This window comes from Lethenteron reissneri, chromosome 11 (genome assembly GCF_015708825.2).
Source record: "Lethenteron reissneri isolate LAM-NWPU_2019-01 chromosome 11, ASM1570882v1, whole genome shotgun sequence".
In the NCBI taxonomy this organism is placed as follows: domain Eukaryota; kingdom Metazoa; phylum Chordata; class Hyperoartia; order Petromyzontiformes; family Petromyzontidae; genus Lethenteron; species Lethenteron reissneri.
The window spans coordinates 6,345,656-6,369,584 of NC_083789.1; the positions used below are offsets into that span (position 1 = coordinate 6,345,656).

At 50.7% G+C, this 23,929-nt stretch overlaps 1 protein-coding gene across 4 annotated transcripts; it reads left to right on the top strand.

Annotated features, from left to right (window-relative positions):
• The first annotated feature begins 429 nt into the window (after window positions 1-429).
• On the top strand, window positions 430-23,723 carry LOC133341353 (hormone receptor 4-like). Of its 4 annotated transcripts, XM_061549904.1 has the most exons (4): window positions 568-725; window positions 3,235-3,360; window positions 14,651-14,858; window positions 17,425-23,723. In XM_061549904.1, the coding sequence occupies exon 4, from the start codon at window positions 18,102-18,104 to the stop codon at window positions 20,838-20,840; it is 2,739 nt and encodes a 912-aa protein (XP_061405888.1). In that variant the 5' UTR covers window positions 568-725; window positions 3,235-3,360; window positions 14,651-14,858; window positions 17,425-18,101; the 3' UTR covers window positions 20,841-23,723. The 4 variants fall into 4 exon arrangements, with proteins under 4 accessions (XP_061405887.1, XP_061405888.1, XP_061405886.1 ...); XM_061549903.1 differs by lacking the exons at window positions 568-725; window positions 14,651-14,858 and adding an exon at window positions 430-558; XM_061549902.1 differs by lacking the exon at window positions 14,651-14,858.
• Window positions 23,724-23,929: the final 206 nt, after the last annotated feature.

Genomic DNA, 23,929 nt, shown 5'->3' on the forward strand with positions numbered 1-23,929 from the left:
ATCTATACAGCCGGTATAGGAGGAAACCTTTAACTCACACAAGACAACGTTCTCAACGTTGTAGCCTTGACCGACTGTTGGGGCAAGTGCTGTCAATGCGAGGACCGGCATGGCACACGAGGTGTTGGGGGGTAAGACCAGCACCACGCCGGGCTGCCTTTGTCTCCCTCGCAGCGATGTTTTACACACCGCACCGGTTTCTCATTTTAGGTGCTGAGTCGACCTCGCGCGCGCACGCACGCACGCGCACGCCTCCGCATATGCACACGCAACGCATTCTTAGGCTACTACAGTCCGCATTCCTTTACCCCCCCCCCTACCTCTCCTTCCATAACTTCACTCCTCCCCAAGCTTCCCCCCCCCCCCAGGCCCCAAGCCGGCAGCCACTGGGGGCGCTATGAGTGAGTGAGAGCGAGTGGGAGGGGGTAGAGTAGAGAGAGAGAGTGTGGAGAGCGTCGTGATCATCTCGCTCACATCATCATCATCTTCGTCGGTATCGTCATCCCGTGCGCGCGTGCGCGCATCATGCGTTCCGCCTGTGCTCTTTCTGGACTTGAGGTGGGTCCGAGTGGGTTGTCGTGGTTCGAGAAGGGGGTTCTTGCGAGTTGTTGGAGTTGTAGGGGTTTGTTGTTATTGGGAGGGGTGTAGGTGGTGTTGGTAAGTTTCGGGGTTAGAGCCTCACACGTTTCACTGCCGCTCCAGTTCAGCGCTGCCCTCGCTTTAGTGTAAGTACATAGCACGTGCACACTCACTCACACGTGCACACTCACACTCACTCACACTCACTCACTCACACTCACTCACACACACACACTCACTCACACTCACTCACACTCACTCACTCACACTCACTCACACACACACACTCACTCACACTCACTCACACTCACTCACACTCACTCACACACTCACACTCACTCACACTCACTCACTCACACTCACTCACACACACACACTCACTCACACTCACTCACACTCACTCACTCACACTCACTCACACACACACACTCACTCACACTCACTCACTCACACTCACTCACACTCACTCACACGTACGCACACTCACTCACACGCACACTCACACGTGCACACTCACTCACACACACTCACTCACACGTGCACACTCACTCACACACACTCACTCACACGTGCACATTCACTCACACGTGCACACTCACTCACACACACTCACTCACACACACTCACTCACACGTGCACACTCACTCACTCACACACACTCACACACACTCATTCACACGTGCACACTCACTCACACACACTCACTCACACACACTCACTCACACACACTCACACGTGCACACTCACTCACACGTGCACATTCACTCACACTCACTCACACGTGCACACTCACTCACACGTGCACACTCACTCACACACACTCACTCACACACACTCACTCACACGTGCACACTCACTCACACACACTCACTCACACACACTCACTCACACACACTCACTCACACACACTCACACGTGCACACTCACTCACACGTGCACACTCACTCACACGTACACACTCACTCACACGTGCACACTCACTCACTCACACACACTCACACACACTCATTCACACGTGCACACTCACTCACACACACTCACTCACACACACTCACTCACACACACTCACACGTGCACACTCACTCACACGTGCACATTCACTCACACTCACTCACACGTGCACACTCACTCACACGTGCACACTCACTCACACGTGCACACTCACTCACACGTGCACACACACTCACACGTGCACATAATATATCTACGGTGCCGTGGCGCACACGGTCCTTGCACATGCGTGTGTCACGGAGCGGTTGCGTAGGGCTTAGGTTTTAATTAGGGGTCTGTGAAGCGTTCAAGGTACCTGTGATCAGCATGGCCCATATTTACGTGCCCGTCTGTGTGGATGTGTGTAAGTGTTTCTGTGTGTATGTCTGTGTTGAAGTGTTTGTCGGTGTCAGAGTGTGTGTGTGTCTGTGTTTATATCTCTGTAGAAGTCTGTAAGTGTGTCCGTGTGTGTAAGTCTGCACTGAGGGTGAATGTTTGTTAATGTGTGTTTATGTGTGTGTAGGTTTTGTGTGTGTTTTTATGTGTTCATCTGTGTGTAAGTCTTGTGTGTGTTTGTGTTTATCTGTGTGTAAGTCGTGTAAGTGTGTCTGTGTTGATCTGTGTGTAAGTGCGTCTGTGTTTAACTGTGTGTAAGTCGGTGTGTGTATGTTTATCTGCGTGTGAGTCTTGTGTAAATGTGTCTGTGTTTATCTGTGTGTAAGTCGGTGTGTGTCTATGTTTATCTGTGTGTAAGTCTTGTGTAAGTGTGTCTGTGTTTAACTGTGTAAGTCTTGTGTAAGTGTTTCTGTGTTTAACTGAGTGTAAGTCTTGTGTAAGTGTGTCTTGTTTAACTGTGTAAGTCTTGTGTAAGTGTGTCTGTGTTTGTCTGTGTTTATCTGTGTATAAGTCTTGTGTAAGTGTTTCTGTGTTTGTCCGTGTGTAAGTCGGCGTGTGTCTGTAAGTGTATCTGTGTGTATGTATGTCCGTGTGCGAGTGTATGTTGTCTTTGTTGTGATGGGGAGCGGTGGTGCAGCGATTAGCGCACTGCGCTACGAACCCGGCGACCCGAGTCTGCTTCCTGCTCACGGCCACCACCGGTGACAATTATCTGGACCGGTTCTGGGCCTCCCCTAGGTCGACTCAGTCTAAAATGAGTACCTGGTGCAGTGTGTAAACATCAGCACTGGGGAGACAAAGGCAGCCGGGCATGGTGGTGTTGGCCACCCACCAACCCGAGTGCCGCTGCCGGCCTTCACAGGTGCTCTGTAACAGCACTTGCCCCAACAGTCTGCTAAGGCCACACGGGGGATCTTTGTCTTTGCCTGTGTGTGATGAATGTGAAAGTGCGTGCGCGTGTACTGAACTAGAACACACGCTAACACGCACGCGTCTGAGTCACAGATGCTCGCTCGAGATGATGGCACGATGATGGCACAGGGCACACGGTGTCGTGTGTAAGCATCAGCACTGGGGGGGAGGGGAGGGGGGAGGGGAGACAAAGGCGGCCAGGCGTGGTGTCAATTCGTTCCGTCGGTGCGCGTGGGTTCTACGACGGACCCCCCTCCCCCCCCAGCCTACTGAGCTCTGCCCTCGTGCGCTTGACAATGCCCGGCAGCAGTTTGACCCCAACGCCCTCCCCGTCCTGCGCTGCACGTGCCGGTCCAGGGCTGCTGAGTTGGAGCCCCGCGGGTTCGCGACCGGGCTGTGAGCGAGGAAGAAGAGGCGTCGAATGGCTTCGAACTCGCTGCGTGAGATCGGAGAGTGGACGAGGAGGCAAAGCGCTCCCGAGAGGTAAGAGAGTCGTTGCATTGATCGATACACGCACACCTCTCGCCATGCACGCATACTTATATGCGGTACAAAGACAAAGGTCCCCCGTATAGCCTTATCAGACTGTTGGGGAAAGTGCTGTTAGCGAGCACCGACGAAGTCCGACGCGGCACACGAAGGGGTCACGTGGACAGCATCACGCCTGACCGCCTTTGTCTCCCCAGTGGCGATGTTTACACACCGCACCAGGCACTCGTTTGAGGCTGAGTCGACCTAGGGGGGAGACCCAGGACCAGGACCGGTTCAGATAATCGTGACTGGTGGTGGCCGTGAGCGGGAATCGAACTCAGGTGGCCATGGTTCGTATACCGTTCCCCATACATACCCCGACCTTATTACAGACCGATTCAGATCTTACTGGTCACCCCGTGCCCTTATACATCTCAACGTTCATCCTACAAAGTCCCATCACAAGGGAGAAACACAAACAAATAGACAGCACCATTGTTTTGTACCCGTATTGAAAACTCAATTTCCCTTTACAAGAATACGGGGTAAACCGTATGGGTTGGCACGGTATGTATCCGGTATAGTACACACACACACGTGCGATACACATATATACAGACACACGTGCAGTACACACACACACACACTGCGCGAGTAGCCCACACAGTAAAGTACATCTACGGTACGCATTCAATGTTGCTATACAATGCTTAAGCCTACGTGCATCAACAGGCAAAGTGGCATTGAGTGTCCTTCAATGCAGCAGTGGATAGATACTGGAAACGCACGCTGTAGTATTGACAAGCATATGCAGTACTGTACATGGCGCCACGGTGGCTGTGAGATGTTAACAACCTCGCCTGGTATACAGGAGGTCGTGGGTTCCATCCCGACCCTAACGCCTGTTGCTGTATATTTGGAGTTTGCGTGTCTCTCTCTCATCATCATCACGGTGGCTATGAGATGTTAACTACCTCGCCTGGTGTACAGGAGGTTGTGAGTTCCATCCCGACCGTAATGCCTGCTGCTGTATATTTGGAGTTTGCGTGTCTCTCTCTCATCATCATCACGGTGGCTAGGAGATGTTAACTACCTCGCCTGGTATACAGGAGGTCCGTGGGTTCGATCCCGACCCTGACGCCTCGATATTTGGAGTTTGCGTGTTCTCCTCGTGGTCGCGTGGATTTTTCTCCGGTTCCTCCGAGTTTTCACCCCTCCCCCATTTAGAAACGTGCGTTTGCAGAGTATTCGGCCGCTATTAATTTCTGCTTGATATAAGCCACCTCATTGAGCTTGTAATTTTTGGGTCAGGTCGCTTCTGAAAAAGAGCCGTATACGCTCAGTGGGGAGTCAGACATTTGTGACAATGTGTGACGAGGTGGGGGGGGGGGGGTTGAGAAATGTGACGTCACATCAAAATGCGCAACTTTAAATAAATATAGACAACACGTTCTACTTTATTAAATCGAATTTTTAATAAATGTTTTCTCCTGCAACATCAGAGTGCAGCGCCACTTTAAATACGCACTACAATGACAATAGTTTAAAGTGATTTGAAGCATGTTTTATTTGGGGGGGGGGGGGGCAGAGCTTTGTGACGTCATATTTGAGGGGGGGGGTCTGACTTTCTGTGACGCCGTGTAACGGGGGTTAAAAATCGTCCAAAACTTGTGTGACGTCATTAATGGACGGCCCCAAACATCCTCACCAAGGAAATCTACAAGTTCAAATATCAAGTAGCAGGCGTGGTGGCGGTGGAGGTTGAAACGAGGGGTCCGCCACACACGCTCTCGCAAAGGTTTGGGAACAGCGGCAGCCTCAGAGGCTGTCGTGCATATATCTCAAACCAGCGGCTCTCCTGCCCGGCGAACGACGGCCAACTTTTGTGGCCAAATTCATCTGCCGTCGAAAACGAAATGCCCGTCTCGCTACCTGCTAAAACACGCGGAATCCGAGCTCTGTTCTCGCCTCCCGTCTAACTGTACCTAGCGGGGTCACAACCGCGGAGCCAAAATCCTCCTTCACGCGGTGGTTCGGGGCCAGAGGCAGCCAGACAGATGCCCTCCCCCCCCCCAACGCGCACCCGCCGTGTGCCAACTTGTGCCACCCGACGTGGCCAGGAATCGAACTTGGGTTGCCAAAAAATTGTGGGAAGACCATGGCCCTCTCACTTACTTGACCGACCGCCGTGCAGCAGCCCGCCAGCTACAGTGCTCTGCACAGTACTGTACGCTGAACTTCTTTCGCGCCGTACGTGGCCAACCGTGATAATCGGAGGTGCGTCGAAAGGACAACGAGCTAAAGATAAAAGGCAGTTGTGAAAAAAAATATGTTTTTAAATCGAGATTTAAAAGTGCATAGCTCCAGTGGCTTCACAATAACAAGAGGAAAGGGGGAAATGATAAATAAATATGTAATACATCACAGGCTGCGACGTTTCGGCCAATGGCCTAACTACTCCTCACGCACCCCCAATCTCCTGTGCTGAGTTGACTTAGGAGTTCTAGATTTGAAGCTTTCGTGACTGCAAGGATTCATATTCTTAGGTTTTTTTTACCTACCTGACTTTACCGAAAAAAACCTGAGAATTTGACTTAGGAGGGCAGGGGCGTGGGTCCAAGGGCAAGTTCCGGCGACCTTTCGGGCAGTTGCCCATTGGCGCTTCTTCGCACCCGGGGCACTGGCTACTAATTTAAGGCTGAGTCGACCTAGGGGGAGACCGCGGCCAGATTCTCAGGCGGAGTTTTCGGAGGAAATGGCCCTTCTCTGCAATGGAGAAGGGTCATTGCCCGAAACGTCACGTGTTGTACATGTATCTCTCTCTCTCTCTGGCAGTGTTATTGACGCATGCGTTCAGTTTTCTGTGTTGTTTGTGCACCGCTGTTAACGCCGTCTCGTGAACAAACACATTAAAAAAAATTACTGTCGCGCTGTCCCTCGCCCACAGTTGACGATCGCTCACTCTCAGACGGAACGGAATGTAGAAGTCTCGGGCCAGGCGCTGTTTGCGTATTAGCGAGCACCTATTAGGGTGGGCAACGTCTGAACACTGCAGCGGTGTGTGGCCAGAGTCACGGACGCCCTCCCACCGCATTTCTTTTTTACCCACGGCGCCGGTTATTCAGGTTCACATTCAGAGAACCAAGGATCCCGCGTGCAGCCTAAATATACTGTTGTGGCAGGTGACGTAAGCCCCGTGCCTGGCCGCCTTTGTCTCCCCCGTCAGTACTGTACTGATGTTTACACAACGTAACTTAGTGCTCACTGAAGGCTAAGTCGACTTCAAGGCCAAATATTCCCCGTATAGCCTGAAGCTGTTGGGGCAAGTGCTTGTTATTAAGGGACGGCATTGGCGTGGACGGAGCCACACCTGGCCACCTTTGCCTCCACAAGCTCTGATGTTTTACGCACTGCACACTCGATGCTCATTCAAGGCTTAGCCGCCCTGGGTTGGCCATTCACGCGCACGCAAAGCACGTGGTTTCTGCGCCTTTTTGGGTGTGAACACGGGCTATTTTAAGGCGGAGGTCATCAACAGATTCGGCTGTCGCTTTTGGGCAATTAATAGGGTTTAGGGCGATACTCGAGGATTAAAATTAGACTCCCTGGAACACCGGGCACAGCGTTTTCGGTGTTCAAGATCCCGGACAATTCAGTTGTATTCACAAGGTGAAGAGGGACACCCTCTCGCCCCCGCCCCCCCCCCCCAGACGCCGAGTGGGTCATGGGGGGTGTATTGGCCATACTTCACCACACTTGGTCAGTACAGGTTGGTGAAGGTGGGCAGTGTAGGCGTGGGAACATAATTAGAAGTATATTACAACACTTATGCTGCGCATGGATTGCGGATGATGATAATGACGATAATTGTTGAAGTCTATTGAAGTTCATTCAAAATTAGTTCTGTGAAATTATCTTCCAGACACAAGGTGGTGCACAGATTTCTGGGAGGGTTCTCAATGGGAAATGTCTTTAATTTAATAACATTGTTGTTAATAGCCTAATTTTTACAGACTCCTTCCCTGAGGGTGAAACAAAAATCTTAGGATTATTTTGAAAGAGGGCCCTGCTTGTGAATGTTTCCGCAAATTGTTCTGCCGAACGCATTTTCGCGTTTGGCAAGAAAATCATCGTTGCCCGGAGATAGACCACAAACACCAGGGGGTGAATGCACTCAATTAATTACACAGACAAGCTGTCGACAACCTCCCTGCTGTATCGCTTCGTGCACAACCCACCCCACACAGCCCAATCTTTACGTGAGCCACCAACCTCGCAATCAGGAGGATCTAGGGGTTGGGCGCAGCATGCAGCCTCGCATATCAAGCAGTGGATAGAGCGTGCCCAGGGACAGAGACGTAGCGAACACGTGGCGCGACGTGACTATTGTCACGCGCACTCAACAACATCATCATCATCATCAGCCATGGTCAATCAACTGCTGGACGAAGACCTCCCCAAGCCACGCATCATCTCCCACGATCCTACGATGTGATAATGTCACCCAGCACCTGCTGCGCAAACTGCAGCACGTTCCATTCCTGTTCTTGACCATCGTCCCATCATCCCCTCGAGCCGAGAGATATCCTGCCCGAGCCCACACTCACGTTTATTTAGTGTCGCGTTCCCAGCCCTTTTCTGTTCTCCCACTGTCAACCCGCCACGCACGGCGCGTCTCGCTCCCAACGCTTCTTTGAGCGCGTTCCATCCCCTCTTCACATACAGGTCGGCAGTGGACGGAGCCTGTCCAGGACGTGAGCGGGGCGTGACGTGGCAGTGCCGTGCGGAGTGATCATTCTGTGGGTGCGGCCTTGCCCCGCGGGCGTGCACGCAGTAGCAGCATCAGCGGATTAAACAAAAACATATATAGACAACTCATCGCTGTACGGGACCTCCGCCTATAGACATCATCATCATCATGATACATGCAGGGGGATTAATTTCAGCCGGGTTTGGCGACCCAGAAAATATTTCCGCGCCCGGCGCGCACCACATCCAGTATGACGCCTCTCGGCTTCTCGGCTGTGGCTGTGGCAGGTGACTAATAGCCATGTTCCGCCTACTCCTCCATTCTACCCGGTGACCCGGGACATGTATTCAGTGCAAGAGATTATGCCCTGCATACTCGTGGTGATGTGGATAAGGATGATGATAATGGGTCGAGAATGGATGATGATAGATTGAGAATGGATGATGATAGATTGAGAATGGATGATGATAGATTGAGAATAGATGATGATGAATTGAGAATGATCGATCATGATGACAGATTAAGAAAGGGCAAGTACTGGTTTGCGAGAACACCTATGAAGGCCGGCACGGCACACGAGGGGATGGGAGGCAGGCACCTCGCCCGACCGCCTTTGTCTTTCCCGTGGCGATGTGTACACATCGCACTAATTTAAGGCCGAGTTGACCGAGGGGAGCGGCCCAGGACTGGTTCCAACTCCGGTCGCTGCCCAAACATTTACGCACAAGCTCACACTCGTCTCTGCACACACAAACAAAAATACACCAACACAACAACAGCAGCCGTCAGTGGCGGGCAGTGGTGGCTGTGCACGTGGCCTGTAGCCCAGCACCGTGGAGCAGAGATCGCAACCGGGTACCCGATATCCGTACCCTACCCGATACCCGGCTACCCGTACCCGGCCGGGTACGGGTAGCCGTTTGCGACCCTGGTGCGGCCGGGTACGGGTACGGGTAGGCCGTGAGTCACCGGTGAGTAACTGTTTGTCACTCATTTCGGGTAGGGTACGGGTAGCGTACGGGTACCCGTACCCAGGCTGGGTACAGGTACCCGTTTGCGACCCTGGTGCGGACGGGTACGGGTAAGGAATCAAAACCCGTTTGCGACCTCTGCCATGGAGGCAGCGAGGCTTGGTGGATCATCGCACAAATTGCTGTGAAACCCCCTTCCCGTGGGCGCCGGAAGAGGTGCCGTACCCTGGCTCTCCAGGAGAAGGCAGTACAGAACATATACTAATCACCACCTGTTGCCATCTGTACGGGGATAGAGTGTTGCCCCCTCTCGCACGCGTGGCGTTTTATCCGAGTGCTCGGGTTTCCTCCCAATTGAATAATGAACAACTAGTCGTTAAGTGGCTGAGAAACGTCTTAAAGTAAAAACCCAATGGGGCAACATGACCCTCCCGGACAAAAAATAGTCCTGTGACTCAGTGTGGCTTCCTGGATAAATGAATAATCGTGATAATTATTCTGACGTGACGATGACGTCATTGCACTGTATGTGCCAGGCTAGGTGCACTTTGAGGTTGTATTTTTTTCTGCCGGGCATCCATAAAGCGCCCTCCCCCACTCGCTGCTGTACGGGGAGGCGGTGTTGGAAGACGCCACAACCCCCACATGGCACGGCCAACAGCCTAGCCGACCAGCAGCTTCGCGTAAATCAACCCCCAACTGCGGCGGCACCGCTGCACGCCACGGGGGTGATGGCCGTACGTAGCGGAGTGCGCCGTGCCGCTCGCAATAAGAATGTTTATACTGCAGGAGGAATCCGATGAGCTGTAAAGCTCTTTTTTTCTCTCACAGATATCCAAAACGTCACAACAACAAATGACACAAAAAAAACATGATTGGAAGTGCAAAGTATCAGAAAGGTAAACCATCTTCTTGGTTCTTTCGGTAAAGTCACGTAGAAGGGAAATAATAAAACAATACAAATAGAACACTGTCTCCCCGACAGACCTGGTCTTCACCTGAGGACGGCTGCTTGCGTTGTGGCCGAAACGTCGTGAGAATGATTTTATTTGTATTATTTTATTATTTCCTTTCTACGTGACTTTACCGAAAGAACCAAGAAGATGAATCCCTGCAGTCACGAAAGCTTTAAATCGAAAGGTAAACCAATCGCTTAAAAATATACAAATAAAATTAAACGATTTAAGAAAAATTGTTTACCAGGAAAAGCCCACTGAGTTATGAACTTACTTCTCAGAAGCCAAAAACGACAGCTCACCAAAGTGGCTTCGCAAGACGAGGACATCGTGCGCCTACGTCAGAGAATCCACATTTACGCAAATTCTAAAACGTACCCCCGCAAATGACTCAATCGGCATCATTACATAGCAGCAGCAGCCATCGCCCCCGACTGGCAGACTAATGCCCCAGGTCACTCTTTTTCCTGGGCTCTCGCCCACACCCAGGCCTATCGGAGCCGGGTGGGCGGTGGTGGATGTTGCACGTGGCTGCCTGTAATCCAGCACTGTGGATGGAGGCAGTAGCGAGGGTTGCTGGATCGACGCACACTAAATGGTGTGAAACTCCCTTCTACCCGCGGGCATCGAGGCGTGATATCCTGCCTGGCGCGCTGGGAGAAGGCGGTACAGCAGCAATGTGGACTCCACCTGTATCGTCTGTATGAGATTAGAGTGTTTCACTCTTCGCATGCATGGGGTGGGCCTTCTCCGGGTACTCTGGTTTCCTCCCACATGCAAGCGCTCATTATTTGGCTATAAAAACACCGTAATATATATAGAGGATTTCAGAGCTTGGGCAATTGTTGGTGCCGGGTCGCTGCGTGGTTGCTGCTGTTGCCTCCCGGCTTGTCTGTGGTTCCTCCTCGCGCCTCTGAGTCGTTCTCTCTCTCTTCTACAGCGAACACTGTGTGCGTTACAAGTTGAAGTTATTATACTATTTTTATCACCGTTGTCAAAAGTTAGCAGAGAGATGCAGACAGCATAGAGACGGGAGAGATTAGTTGGCTTTGTTTACGTTCATGAGTTTATTGAGATTTAAATTTGAGATTTTATTTGGGAGCACCTTAAATGTTTTCACGAATCCGGTACCCCTTGAGCTATTTTGGGACCCTGCGCTTTTCCTTAGGTTACTTTGACCGTGCTACATATGAGATAAGCACATATAAGCAGTACTCCATTCTCTGTCCGCAGAACAAAAAGGGCTCATATTTGAGCCCACGAACAAATTGGCTTGTGGGATAAAATATTATACACACAGTGTATCGGGCAGCGTGTGTTTAAGCGAGTCATCTCTATACAGTAGAAGCCCTCTTAACGACCACCCCTGTTCACCACTAACAGTGCTGTTGTAGGTACAGTACATACTAATTAATGCATCGATTAACCACGTTTCTTTTAACATTTTGTGTTTATAACGTTGTTAGTATCTTTATGTATGAATATCCATAGTTTCAATATTATAAAGTACTTTTTTTGGGTGAAAAGGAATTAATGCATTGATTAACCACGTTTCTTTTAACATTATGTGTTTATGTTGTTGGTATCTTTATGAATGAATATCCATAGTTTAAATAGTATAAAGTACCTTTTTTGGGGGTGAAAAGGAATAACTTTTGATGCTATCAGAACGAATTAAGAAGCCTTTAACGTGCAATTCCAAATCACTTAACGGCAGGTTTCGTGTCACCAATCATCGTCGTTAAGAGGGGCCTCCCACTGGACCGGCTTTGACACGCGGGGTCTCATCAGCGCGTGCGCGTGTGACATGACGACATAGGCGCTGTGGGAATTCGCGAATTGCTTCTTGTTGAGCCCCACTTGTCCCGGACCACGCTTAAGCACCCAGAGCTCTCTTTAATCTGAGACAGCTGTTATTGTGTTGTTGTTACGATCACTGCCCTACGCTGTATGCCGTGGCCTACGCCCGACGGCCAAAGCGCAGTCAGCGAGCTCCTATTGAGTCAAGCAATGTCGGTAGGGCGCACACACACAGTCGGTGTTGAGCTTGGAGCAAACCACGCTCATTATGATGATGATGTAGTCCCAGCCAGAGTGCTTCGTAATGTGATGTCTGTATGTATGTCTGTATGTCTATGTATGTATATCTGTATGTATGTCTGTCTGTATGTATGTATGTATATCTGTATGTATGTCTGTCTGTATGTATGGCTGTATGTTTGTATGTTTGTATGTATGTCTGTATGTATGTCTACATGTCTGTATGTATGTCTGCATGTCTATGTATGTATGTATGTCTGCATGTATATCTGCATGTCTGTATGTATGTCTGTTTGTATGTATGTCTGTATGTATGTCTGTATGTGTGTCTGCATGTCTGTATGTGTATCTGCATGTCTGTATGTGTATCTGCATGTCTGTCTGTCTGTATGTCTGTCTGTATGCATGTCTGCATGTCTGTCTGCATGTCTGTATGTCTGTATGTATGTATGTCTGCATGTCTGTATGTATGTCTGTATGTATGTATGTCTGCATGTCTGTGTATGTAGGTATGTATATCTGGATGTCTGTATTTCTGTATGTCTGTCTGTCTGTACGTATCCGCATTGCGGCTCTTGAAGTATCGAGTTTTGTACCCCATTCGACCAGAACGGTGCTCTTGTTGTGATTTGTATTGCTGACCCCTTGCCTGAGCCCGCAGTCTCCCCTGGCAGAGCTGACGCTCACACACCGCAGTGGCTATTGATTTAAGGCTGAGTTCAGAAAGCACTTGCCAGTGATGCTTTAGCGATTGCTGGGAACCCTTTGTGGCCGGGTAGTGCGCTAACTCCTGCGCCACCGCACCTACAAAACACACGCGCGCACGTATAGCACTAGCACGCAATTGCGTTATAGCGCTCGTTGTAATAGAGTCACAAATCGGAGTGTTCACACGTCGGCACCAGGCGCTCACTTGAGGCTGAGTCGACCTAGGGGGATGCGCAGGACCGGCTCAGATAATCTCCACAGGTGTTCGTAGCGCAGCGCGCTAACCGCTCCACCACCGCTCCCCAACTACTGTAATAGAGTCACAAATCGGAGTGTGCACACGTCGTCACCAGGCGCTCACTTGAGGCTGAGTCGACCTAGGGGGATGCCCAGGACCGGCTCAGATAATCTCCACGTGTGTTCGTAGAGTAAAGCGCGCTAACCGCTCCACCACCGCTCCCCAACTACTGTAATAGAGTCACAAATCGGAGTGTGCACACGTCGTCACCAGGCGCTCACTTGAGGCTGAGTCGACCTAGGGGGATGCCCAGGACCGGCTCAGACAATCGCCACGTGTGTTCGTAGCGCAGCGCGCTAACCGCTCCACCACCGCTCCCCAACTACAAAAACACGTGCGCACGCACGTGACTCGCGTGGACACGCGCGGAGAAACACGCGCGCGCTCAAGCGATTACGAAGTCCAACGCCACAACTCAAGGCGCTCTCGTTGCTTCTCTCCCCTTTGCAATGTGGAGCGCGCACAATAGCAAAGCTGCACAGAAGCGATTGCGAGCCGCGGATTCGCCGCCCCGCGTGCAAGAACGGCACGCAAAGCATGCTGAGAAACCTGTTATTTTGTGTTTTTTTTACGCGGTCGAAAAACAACGTTTTAGGGCGTGTGTACCGACGTTTCGGGCAATTGCCTCGCTTCACAGCACACAGAGAGGTAGAGTGGCAAGAGGGTATTTGCCTGAAACGTCGCCTATTATGTACATTATTATTTGTTAAATCCGCAGTGTTATTGACGAATTTGTTGAGCATTCCTTGCTTGTGCACCACTGCCAACGCAGCACCACTGAAAAAAACGTTTAATTTTGAGCGTTTAGGATGAAGAAGGTGATTATTTTCTCTTAAATAAAATGAGGAGCCATTAGCGTGAGTTGATGTTGAGCTCAAGTCCGCATCGCCTCCCGGCTCAAACGAGAGTTGGTGCCGAGCCAGTGGTGGAATTCCTCATTCCCATGACGGGGGGGAGGTGGGGGACAGGGATTCAAGAGTATAGCTGTCCCGCTTATTGACAGCCACAACATGGCAACTCTGTTTGTATCGACCACGCGAAGGAGTACGACTGAGTTGTACTGGCAATGGCCTTGTTGCTGATCCTGCTTCAGCGCTTCGTTGATCCACCACCAGAGGTCGCAACCGGGTACCCGATACCCGTACCCTATCCGATACCCGGTAGCCGTTTGCGACCCTGGTGCGGCCGGGTACGGGTAGGCGGTGAGTCACTGGTGAGTCACCGTTTGTCACTCATTTCGGGTAGGGTACGGGTACGGGTAGGGAGCGGGTACCCATTTGCGACCCTGGTGCGGCCGGGTACGGGTAAGGAATCAAAACCCGTGTGCGACTTCTGTCCACCACCACGACTTGCCAGGTTCCGCACGCACGCGGTGGGCTGGGTGGTCAGAGGTCAGCGACGACGCGGCTCTTCGAGGACCGCTTCGTGAGACGTGTTGTTATTTTTAAAATTATTTTTAACGACAATCGTCTCGTATTCCACGTGCCATTGCGGCTTTCGAAATATTGAGGGTGTTTGTGTTTTTGTGTTACCTAATTAGAACAACAAAAATGTACTCTTCTTGTTATTTTGCTCGCAGAGAGAGAGACCCCCACTAGGGGCTCTGGGTGATGTGGCCGTGAGGGATAACAGCGCCGAGTGTCTCCCCTCCTCGTGTCCTCTACGCTGCGACGGGGTTTTTCTCCGGCGTTCTCTGGGTTTTCCCTGCCGTACAACGAAGCCAAACACGCGTGGATGGAGTTGGGCCCAAAACGCATCCCATCGTTGCAGTGCCCTCCTTGAAAAAGGTCCCTTTTTGGCATTTTAAAATTTTAATTTTTTTGGGTCAACATACAGTGTACTTACTGTACGTCTTAACACAAACATGCCAGTGTAAGTAGCTCACAGGCCGAGCCACTAAAACATAAACAAACAAACACACACGTATGGCACGCTGTAGAAAACTCCACACAAACACACGCAGTATGTTATTACAGGCACACACACAGCACGTATAGCTGCATAACATAAAGACAAAGATGCCCCTATGGCCTCAGCAGACTTTTTGGGGCAAGTGCTGTTAGCGAGCATCGAGGAAGGCCAGAAACGGTGCACGAGGAGGTGGTTCGAATTGTTGGCGCAGTGGTTAGCGCGCTGTGCTAACCAGTGTGCCACTACTACAAGAACGCGTGCACACAAGTGCGCAGGATGCCACGGATACACGCCGCTACATCTGGACAGAGGGAGAGGGAGGGGAGAGCGAACCTGGGTAGCTTAGCTCAGTGACACGTGAGTCAAGTCCCTCATGATCTAAGAAAAGATCTGCCCCATGACCTCCATGTCCCCATCAATAACTCCTGTTTCTCTGTCTCCCACCCAGCCATCCACCCACTCGTGCCTCTCACATACTCTCCCACCCACTCAACTACCCACCCACTCACCTACCTTCCCACCCATTCAACTACCCAACCACCCACTCACCTACCTTCCCATCCACTCACCTACCTTCCAACCCACTCACCTACCCTCTCACCTACTCAACTACCCACCCACTCACATACCTTCCCACCCATTCAACTACCCAACCACCCACTCACCTACCTTCCTACCCACTCACCTACCTTCCAACCCACTGACCTACCCTCTCACCTACTCAACTACCCACCCACTCACCTACTTTCCCACCCACTGACCTACCCTCCCACCCACTCAACTACCCTCCAATCCACTCACCTACCCTCCCACTCACCTACCCTCCCACCCACTCACCTATCCTCTCACCCACTCACCTATCCTCCTACCCACTCACCTACCCGTCCCAACCATGCCGACGTCACTGTCCAAATTTGATTAATTACCCGCAAAACACCCGATGAGGAAAGGCATAGCAACGGTATTCGTATACAGAACTGGCATCCCTCGATTTACTAAAGGTGTGAATTCGACAAAAAACAAGCATAAAAGCACATTTCTTGAATCTGAATGGCTTTTCCCATTTATTTAATACTAAAATTAGGGATGTGTTTCGGACGGTCATTCCAAACTCTCCTCCTAACCTACAAACTATCACTTTCATCACTTTTAACAATACAAAAATAATAACGAGGAACGTCAGTATTCAAACGATTGAATAATACTTTAAAACTAAAATATTGCACCTTTTCAGGGAACTCGCCAAAGGATCTGCATATTGGGATGACTGGGAAGTCGATAAAGAACCACTCTATAGAGGTTGCTGTGGTGGAGATCCCGTGTGCAAAAATGATGAAAAGCAAGAATAGGGTTGAACCTTTCTGACAATAATACAGGTTTTGATTTAAAGCTTTCGTGACTGCAGGGATTCATATTCTTGGTTCTTTCGGTAAAGTCACGTAGAAGGGAAACAATAAAATAATAAAATATAAAAAATAACATTCTCACGACGTTTCGACTGCAACACAAGCAATCATCATCAGGTGTGAAAAACACAGCAAGAAAACCGCCACTTTTTTCAAATTTTCTTGCTGTGGATTTCACACCTGATGATGATTGCTTGTGTTGCAGTCGAAACGCCGTGAGAAATTTTTATTGTTTTATTATTTTATTATTTCCCTTCTACGTGACTTTACCGAAAGGTGTTAAGATGTTCAAACACCCAAGAGATACCTTTTGAAACGCATCAAGTCTGCATAAACCACAGATACTTGTGGCAAAACATGAAAAACATGAATTGTCTTTGTACCTTTTTGCCTCTTGGAGTTCTCTGGTCTAACAATGTTGAGACAAGACCACAAAGAAGTCTGTCCCTGGTGTAGGCCAATCGGTTTCAAACACAATGCGGATATTATCAGAGCATGTGTGTTGTGTATGTGTTTTCCACAAGTTTCTGTGGTTACGGTAATGCAGTTTTGATGAATGTTTGAACATCTTAACACCAACATTTTTATTTAAAGCTTTCGTGACTGCAGGGATTCATATTCTTGGTTCTTTCGGTAAAGTCACGTAGAAGGGAAATAATAAAATAATAAAAATATTTAAAAAACTAAATTCTCACAATTTATTGCTTAATATTTTATTATTTTATTATTTCCCTTCTACGTGACTTTACCGAAAGAACCAATAATATCTTAACACCTGTTTAACTGCCAGAATGGGGTAAAACCTTTTTTAATTTGTCATCTTGGTGGAGACCCCTTCTACCAGCAGTGGCGTGAGCAAGCAGTTGCAGGGCTGCGCCTTAACCCGCATCCACTGCTGGATGAATGCCGCCCCCCCCCACGCCGTGGGAAAGACGCTTGACATGAGACGATGAGACGCTTGTGGGTCAGACTGTTTTTATTCACGAGTGTGTTTACCGTTTACTTAATGTCCCTTCCGTTGGGTTTTCTCTTACAGAGTCTGGGAATAGAGCGAGCTTTTGCTGCAACTGGAACCCATCCTGGAAGGAGAAAAAAAGCAAGATTGAAAATAAAAACGAAATCCGAATATAAATAATTTGTGTATATATAGTCCGTCTCGGAGTCAACCGGCGAACTCTACCAAGATACGAATTCCGAGTTGCAAGCAAGGAGAGACAATTGAACAACACGAACTAACTTTCACTTCAATCAACAACAACAACAACAACAAAATACAGCTTCAATAACAACTGGGGACAATAACATTTAAAAAAGATTTTATTTTCATTTGACCATCATAGCCACCACAATGTAGGTCAATTCACTTCCCTCCCTGCGTCTTCTGCCCACTCAGCGTGACTCTGCAATCCCCTACCCATCATCTGAACTATTTCTTAACTTTGGAAACCCTGCTAAATTAAATAACACGTAGTAACGAGTATCTGTTTACAACTTGCTGGGGATTTTGGGCCTGTGCTCAGCAACTGAAAAGCCATCACCAATTAGAAAAACATAAATTAATGAAGAGCCATCACCTGCAGGAGAACAGCGCTCATTAAGCCACGACCCGGATAAGCGTGCGTGCGTATAAAGGTGACTCGCATTCGGAACGAGTGAACATCTCGGGGTAAAGATTGAGCGCCGAGAGGGGAAGGAGAACTCTGAAGTGCCACCATGCCGGTCAAGGCCCCCATGTACCTGAAGGCTCCGCCCAACAAGAAAGGGAAGAAGCCTCGACTCAGGGACATCCTCTCGCCGGACATGATCAGCCCCCCGCTGGGGGACTTTCGTCACCTCATGCACATCGGAGGCTCGGCGATGGACGATTATAACAATGACAGTAGCAACCAGGGTGCTCCTGAACATCGCGTCAACCATCAAGGCGGCAACCACATTCAGCAGGACCTGCACTACCACCACCAGCAGCAACAACAGCAGCAGCAGATAAACAACCTTCTGCACCAACATCAGCAGCAGCAGCAGATAAACAGCCTTCTGCACCAACATCATCATCATCAGCAGCAGCCCGTGTTAAAAACGGGACGGTCACCAGGATGCAGTGCGAGCTGCCTGGACGCAATGCGCTCACCGGTGCTCAAGAATGCCCTCACCTTGCCCTTCACGGGCTCCCCTCGTGCTCTGGACCTGCCCTACCTCTCCCCACACTATGCCCCCACCGAGGCGTCGTCACCCCCTTGGCCTCCCGGTGGGTGCAATTCCATCGCCGCTGCTGCCCCCCCGCAGAGCGATTCTTCTTCACGGGGGACAGCACCGAAGGATGGCGGCCTTCGCAAACAGCAGTCTGGCGGCTCTGTTGGCGGCGGCGATGGTGGCTCTAGGTGGTCTAATGACGGCACACTGTGCGATGAGCAAGCGGAGGAGTATGAGGACTTGGATGTGTTTGCCGAGGCCGATGGGGACCTCGTGGTGAAACCGTGGCTGCGTCCTCAGGCCAGCATCTCCCGGTCCTTGTCAGTGCCCGTTCACGGAGGCCACTCGGTGTCTCCATCATCTTTTTGTTCTTCTGCTGCTGTTGCTGGTGGTGCTGGTGGTGCTGGTGGTGCTGCTGCTTCCACAGGTCGTGTCTTCTCGGTGCCGTCACTCGCCCACACCAACACTCCGAACCATCGCCTGTCTTCCACCCTGACCCGCGAAGTCTCCGCGGGCGAAAACATTGGGCAAACCCGGTCGGGCCAAAGGTCAAACCGATTTCTCCAGACCATGTTGGTGAACGCCAAACTCTCCAAGCTGTTCCACCATTCTTCGAAGAACAATGTTGGGGACGGAACGCCTGGCGGTGCTGGCGGCAGCGACGACTTTGCTGATGGCGCTGGTGGTGCTGGTCTTGCGGGTCAGAAGACGAACTCCACCACGCGTTTGTGGAACCGGTTCAGCTTCTCGAGGGGTCGAGATGGTGGCGGCAGCAGCAGCGGCGGTGGCGGCGGCGGTTCAAGGTCCTCCACCGCGGTGAAGTCGCGGAGTTCGCCGGTGAAAGCCATGCAGCTGTACCCAGAAACGTCGACCCTCGGTAGAGATCGCACTCACGAGGCCGGGAAGTCCCCTTTCTCTGGTGGCCAGAATCAAAGGGGGCGGCTGGTGGAGCCATCGTCCCGGTACTCGTGGAGTGGATCCCTGCAGAGGGATTTTGGGAATATTTTTCCCAAGGCGCCGTTCACCACTGGGAGGACATCGCCCGGTGCAGATGGAATTGCGGGCACGTTGGTTGATGGATCAATGGTGGTGGCAGCAACAAGATCAGGATCGTCATCATTATTATCATCGCCAGCAGTGGCATCAGCAGCATTATCAACGTCACAGCCATTGTTATTAGGAACACCAGCAGCGCCATCATCATCACCATTAGTAGTAGTACCACCACGACCACTACCACAATCAGCGGCATCAACATCAGTAGCACCACCTATACCAGCAGCAGCAGCAATATCAACGTCTCAGCCATCACTATCAGGGACACCATCATTCGTACCATCGTCTTCCCCGCCATGCGGTGCACCACCTCCATTTTATGCAGTGGCACCGTCGTCAGCAACAGCAGAACCGCCACCAGCTCCACCGCTGTCGACTTCGTCATCGTCATCGTTGTCATCTTCTGCTGCTCGACAGCCGCTGGCGAGGAATCTCTTTCAGAGGTCCCGCTCCCAGATTGCCGCCGTGTTCCGGGGCGGGATCTTCCACAGCAAACGTCACAGCTCTAACCCCACGGACAGCGAGGAGGTGGTTTTCCCGAACGGGACCTCGCAAACACAGGACCGATTGCTCGTCAGCCCGACTCGACACCCCCACGTGGAGTCGCGCAATGGAGTGGCCCAATTCGTTCCTTTGGCCCCAGTGGACTGTGCCATTGATCTGACAGGGGTGCAGGAATGCTCTAAAGGGGCTACGCGCGATGAGCATCTTCAACAGCGAGCAAACGAGGCTTTGGACTATGAGGACGTCGGGGAAACTGCGATGCAACATCAGCCCCGTGATCACCATCAGCAGGCACATCATCACAATCACCACCAGACTCAGCAAAGTCATCAACACCACCAGCAGCAGCAGCAGGAGTTCCATCAGCATTACCATCAGCAACAACATCATCATCAGCAGCAGCAGCAGCATCAAGCTCACGATCAGCCCAGCACAATTCGGCGGTGCCCATCCAAAGACTCGCTGGACCCCTTCCATCTCAGCGGCTCTCTGCTCTCTCTGGGGCTCGACCTGGGTCCCTCTCTGCTCGTGGATGTCCTGGGGGTCATGGACAAACCCCAGGTCCCCTCCGTGGGGGACCCCACGTCTCGGGAGGTCGCGGACAGAAGCCAAAGCTCCCCGGAGAGGGACAGCGGCGTGGGATGCTCCGACGGGGACCTTCCTCACGCCGAGACGCCGTCTCGTCAGCCGCGTCTCAATTAAACACCCGGGGGGGTTATTTGCCAGATAACGCACCTCTGGACAATGTGTGTGTGTGTGGGGGGGGGGGGGCAGATTTATAGCTCAACCAGGAGAAATGTAAGAATCTGATACTGAAATAAGACGAACTCAAAACATCGGTCAATAATGCCACCTCGAAAGGGAATACATTATATGTAAAATAGACGACGTTTCGGGCAATGTCCCATCTTGAGAGGACAGAGCACATTCTTCCATGTGCCTTAAAGAAGAGCCATTGCACACGACGCTGCCTTTTGTGTATTTTTTCCAAATTTTAAGGCCGCACAGTGATATCGAGGTTAGTGTTGTTTTGTTATATATGTAACAAAGCAAAATGTTTGCATTCGTACAGCAGTGGCGCTTGCTTAAACGCTCCAGCTACCCAGGGTGCCTCACATCGCATCTCAAACATTCGAAGGGCACCCCCCCCCCACCTCCCTTGACAGTGGCAGCTGTCCCTGTGCAGCACAATGATACTCAGCACCGGCATGCACATACAGAGGGGCATTAGTCTGACGAATGTGTTGGAGTTTTGTTCTTGTCCCTATTGTGCCTTTGCACCACTGCCAAACGCAGTATCGCCGATTCGTTCGTTTCTCAATCCGCTTGTCCTGGTGAGGGTCGCGTTGGCAGCGTGTTGAGTAGTTGTGGTCCAGACCTCCCTTGCCCTGGCGACGGACTCCAGCTCTTCTTAGGGAATTCCCAGGCGTTCCCAGGCCAGCCGAGCGACTTAGTCCCACCACCAGCGTGTCCTGGGCCGGCCCCGGGGTCTTTGCCCAGTGGGACGTTGCTGCTGCCCGATAGAAGTTCTTGGGGGAGTCTACCGGGGGACATCCTGACCGGGTGCCCGAACCACCTCGACTGGCTCCTCTCGATCCGGAGGAGCAGCAGCGGCTCGACTCTCACGGATTACCGAGCTCCTCACTCGGCAACCCTGCGGATCAACCTCATTTCTGCCCCTTGTACCCAGTGTCGCTTAATAAATGTTACATTTCTTGGATTATACAGATAATAATAATAATAAACACAACTTAGTCCTGACTGAGTCGCGAGACTATTTTCACAGAGTAATTTAACGTGACGCTGACAGATACGTAACTTAAATGTGCACTTACACGTCGCCTTCAAAGTGCACCTAGCCTGGCACAAAGCATCGTGGTGGCATCACTGCAACCTGGTGGTGGATAGCGGCTGCTGTTGTTATTGTCAAGGGGAAATTGGCCTTTCAGCCGAATATGGGCATCCCCTAGGTGAGCTCAGCAGAGAATATGTGAGCCTACCTAGTGCGGCACTGGTTTGGAAGATGATGACGCTAGCATTGGTGGTTACTGTGGTGGTGAATTCACGTGATGGTGGTTACTTTGATGGTGGTGATGGTGGTGTCGGTGGTGTTAATTGTTGTGGCGCTTCTGCAGACTGCTTGACCCAAATTTAAATTCCATTTGGTGGGGTCAGCGAATCACATCTCCAGGATAGATGAAATAGTTGGTGGGGGGAAAAAAATATCTCACCTTTGTTGCCACGGTTGCCGTTGGACGACAGGTGATGAGCGAGGGGGGCGGCGGGAGGGGGGGCTTGGTGACATCATCAGCAAAATCAGCTGCGTCACGCTGGGCGTGGCTTGCAGGGGTTTCCCGCCTTCTCGAGGCAGGATGTGGGGTCATGTACCATGTTTAAGGGATTCCGAGCAAATGTTCGGTCAGCCCACTGACTCACTCGGTAAATCGCACCAACTCTAAATTTGTGGGCAACTTTTAAAGCTTTTGGACACGTAATGGCCCAACACTTGCCAGCTACAACTTTTATACGAATGTTACATTTTTATTTCTTTAAATAATCGCGTTTTGCGTGACATGTGCTGTACTGACGAATATGTACACACACATCACCCGGGAACGCGCCAGACCTGATGAGCTCTCAGAAGCCAAAGCAGGATTTTGAGCCTCGATTGCGCTTGCATTGGTGACCTTCAACACCCCGCTCTAACCAGAGTGCGAAAGAATGATAAAATAACCCCGACAATCCGCACGGCAGGAGGAGAGCCCTCATCCAGCAGTGGATTTGCAAAAAGGGCACTACATTTCGATTTAAAGCTTTCGTGACTGCAGGGATTCATCTTCTTGGTTCTTTCGGTAATGTCACGTAGAAGGGAAATAATAAAATAAAATAAATAAAACATAATAAAATGATTCTTATTTTATTTTATTATGTTTTATTTTATTATTTCTCTTCTACGTGACATTACCGAAAGAACCAAGAAGAAGGGCACTACACTTATGCGTTAATGCCAAAGCGTCATGGACTAAATGAACGACGGCTGGGCCGGAACCAGTCTTTGGAATTCCACGTTCTTATGACGGGGCACAGTGTATCCTTGTGAAAGCTCGACTGTGATCTGCAACCACGGTGTGAGCTGCTTCATAAGGTGGTACTGGTTTTAGCGACCCCGGAGGGATGATGATTGACGGCCATCGATGATGGTAATGGGGCTAAGATGACCATGACCACGATTCAAACGCATGCGAACATACGACTAGAGCCCTACCAGTACACGTGGAACGTGGGGCCACCGTTGCTTCAACCTTGGTCCAATGGTTCCAACCGCATGCCAACATTGGCCCCAACGTTAGCATGTTTACTGGGCTGTCGTTTTACGACATGAGCTACGCGCACTATATATATAGAGAGAGTTTCACGGCACGCCTTAAGTGACCTTTCTTGCAATGTTTGAACGGTACAGGCAAGTATACACGCCACGTGCAGTGTGCGGAATGGACACTCGCCTTCATGTACATCTATTGTATATTCGCATCTCGCATTGTCAATGTACGTTGTTACAATAAAGCATCAAGCTTTAAGCGCTAAGCTGTCTGGGTGTTTCCAATGTGGCTGCATACGGATGTGTATTTCCACCCCCGAGGTTGCTGACGTACGTTGCGAGTGAACGCGTGTAAATTTTGACTTAAAGCTTTCGTGACTGCAGGAATTCATCCTCTTTGGGGCTTTAGATCTACGTGACTTTACCGAAACGCCCAATGAGTGAACGCGTGTGTTGCCCTCGTCTTTGTGCA

Excerpts from the sequence above, each read along its gene's own strand:
- LOC133341353 (XM_061549903.1), top strand. The coding sequence starts at position 18,102 with ATGCCGGTCAAGGCCCCCATGTACCTGAAGGCTCCGCCCAACAAGAAA.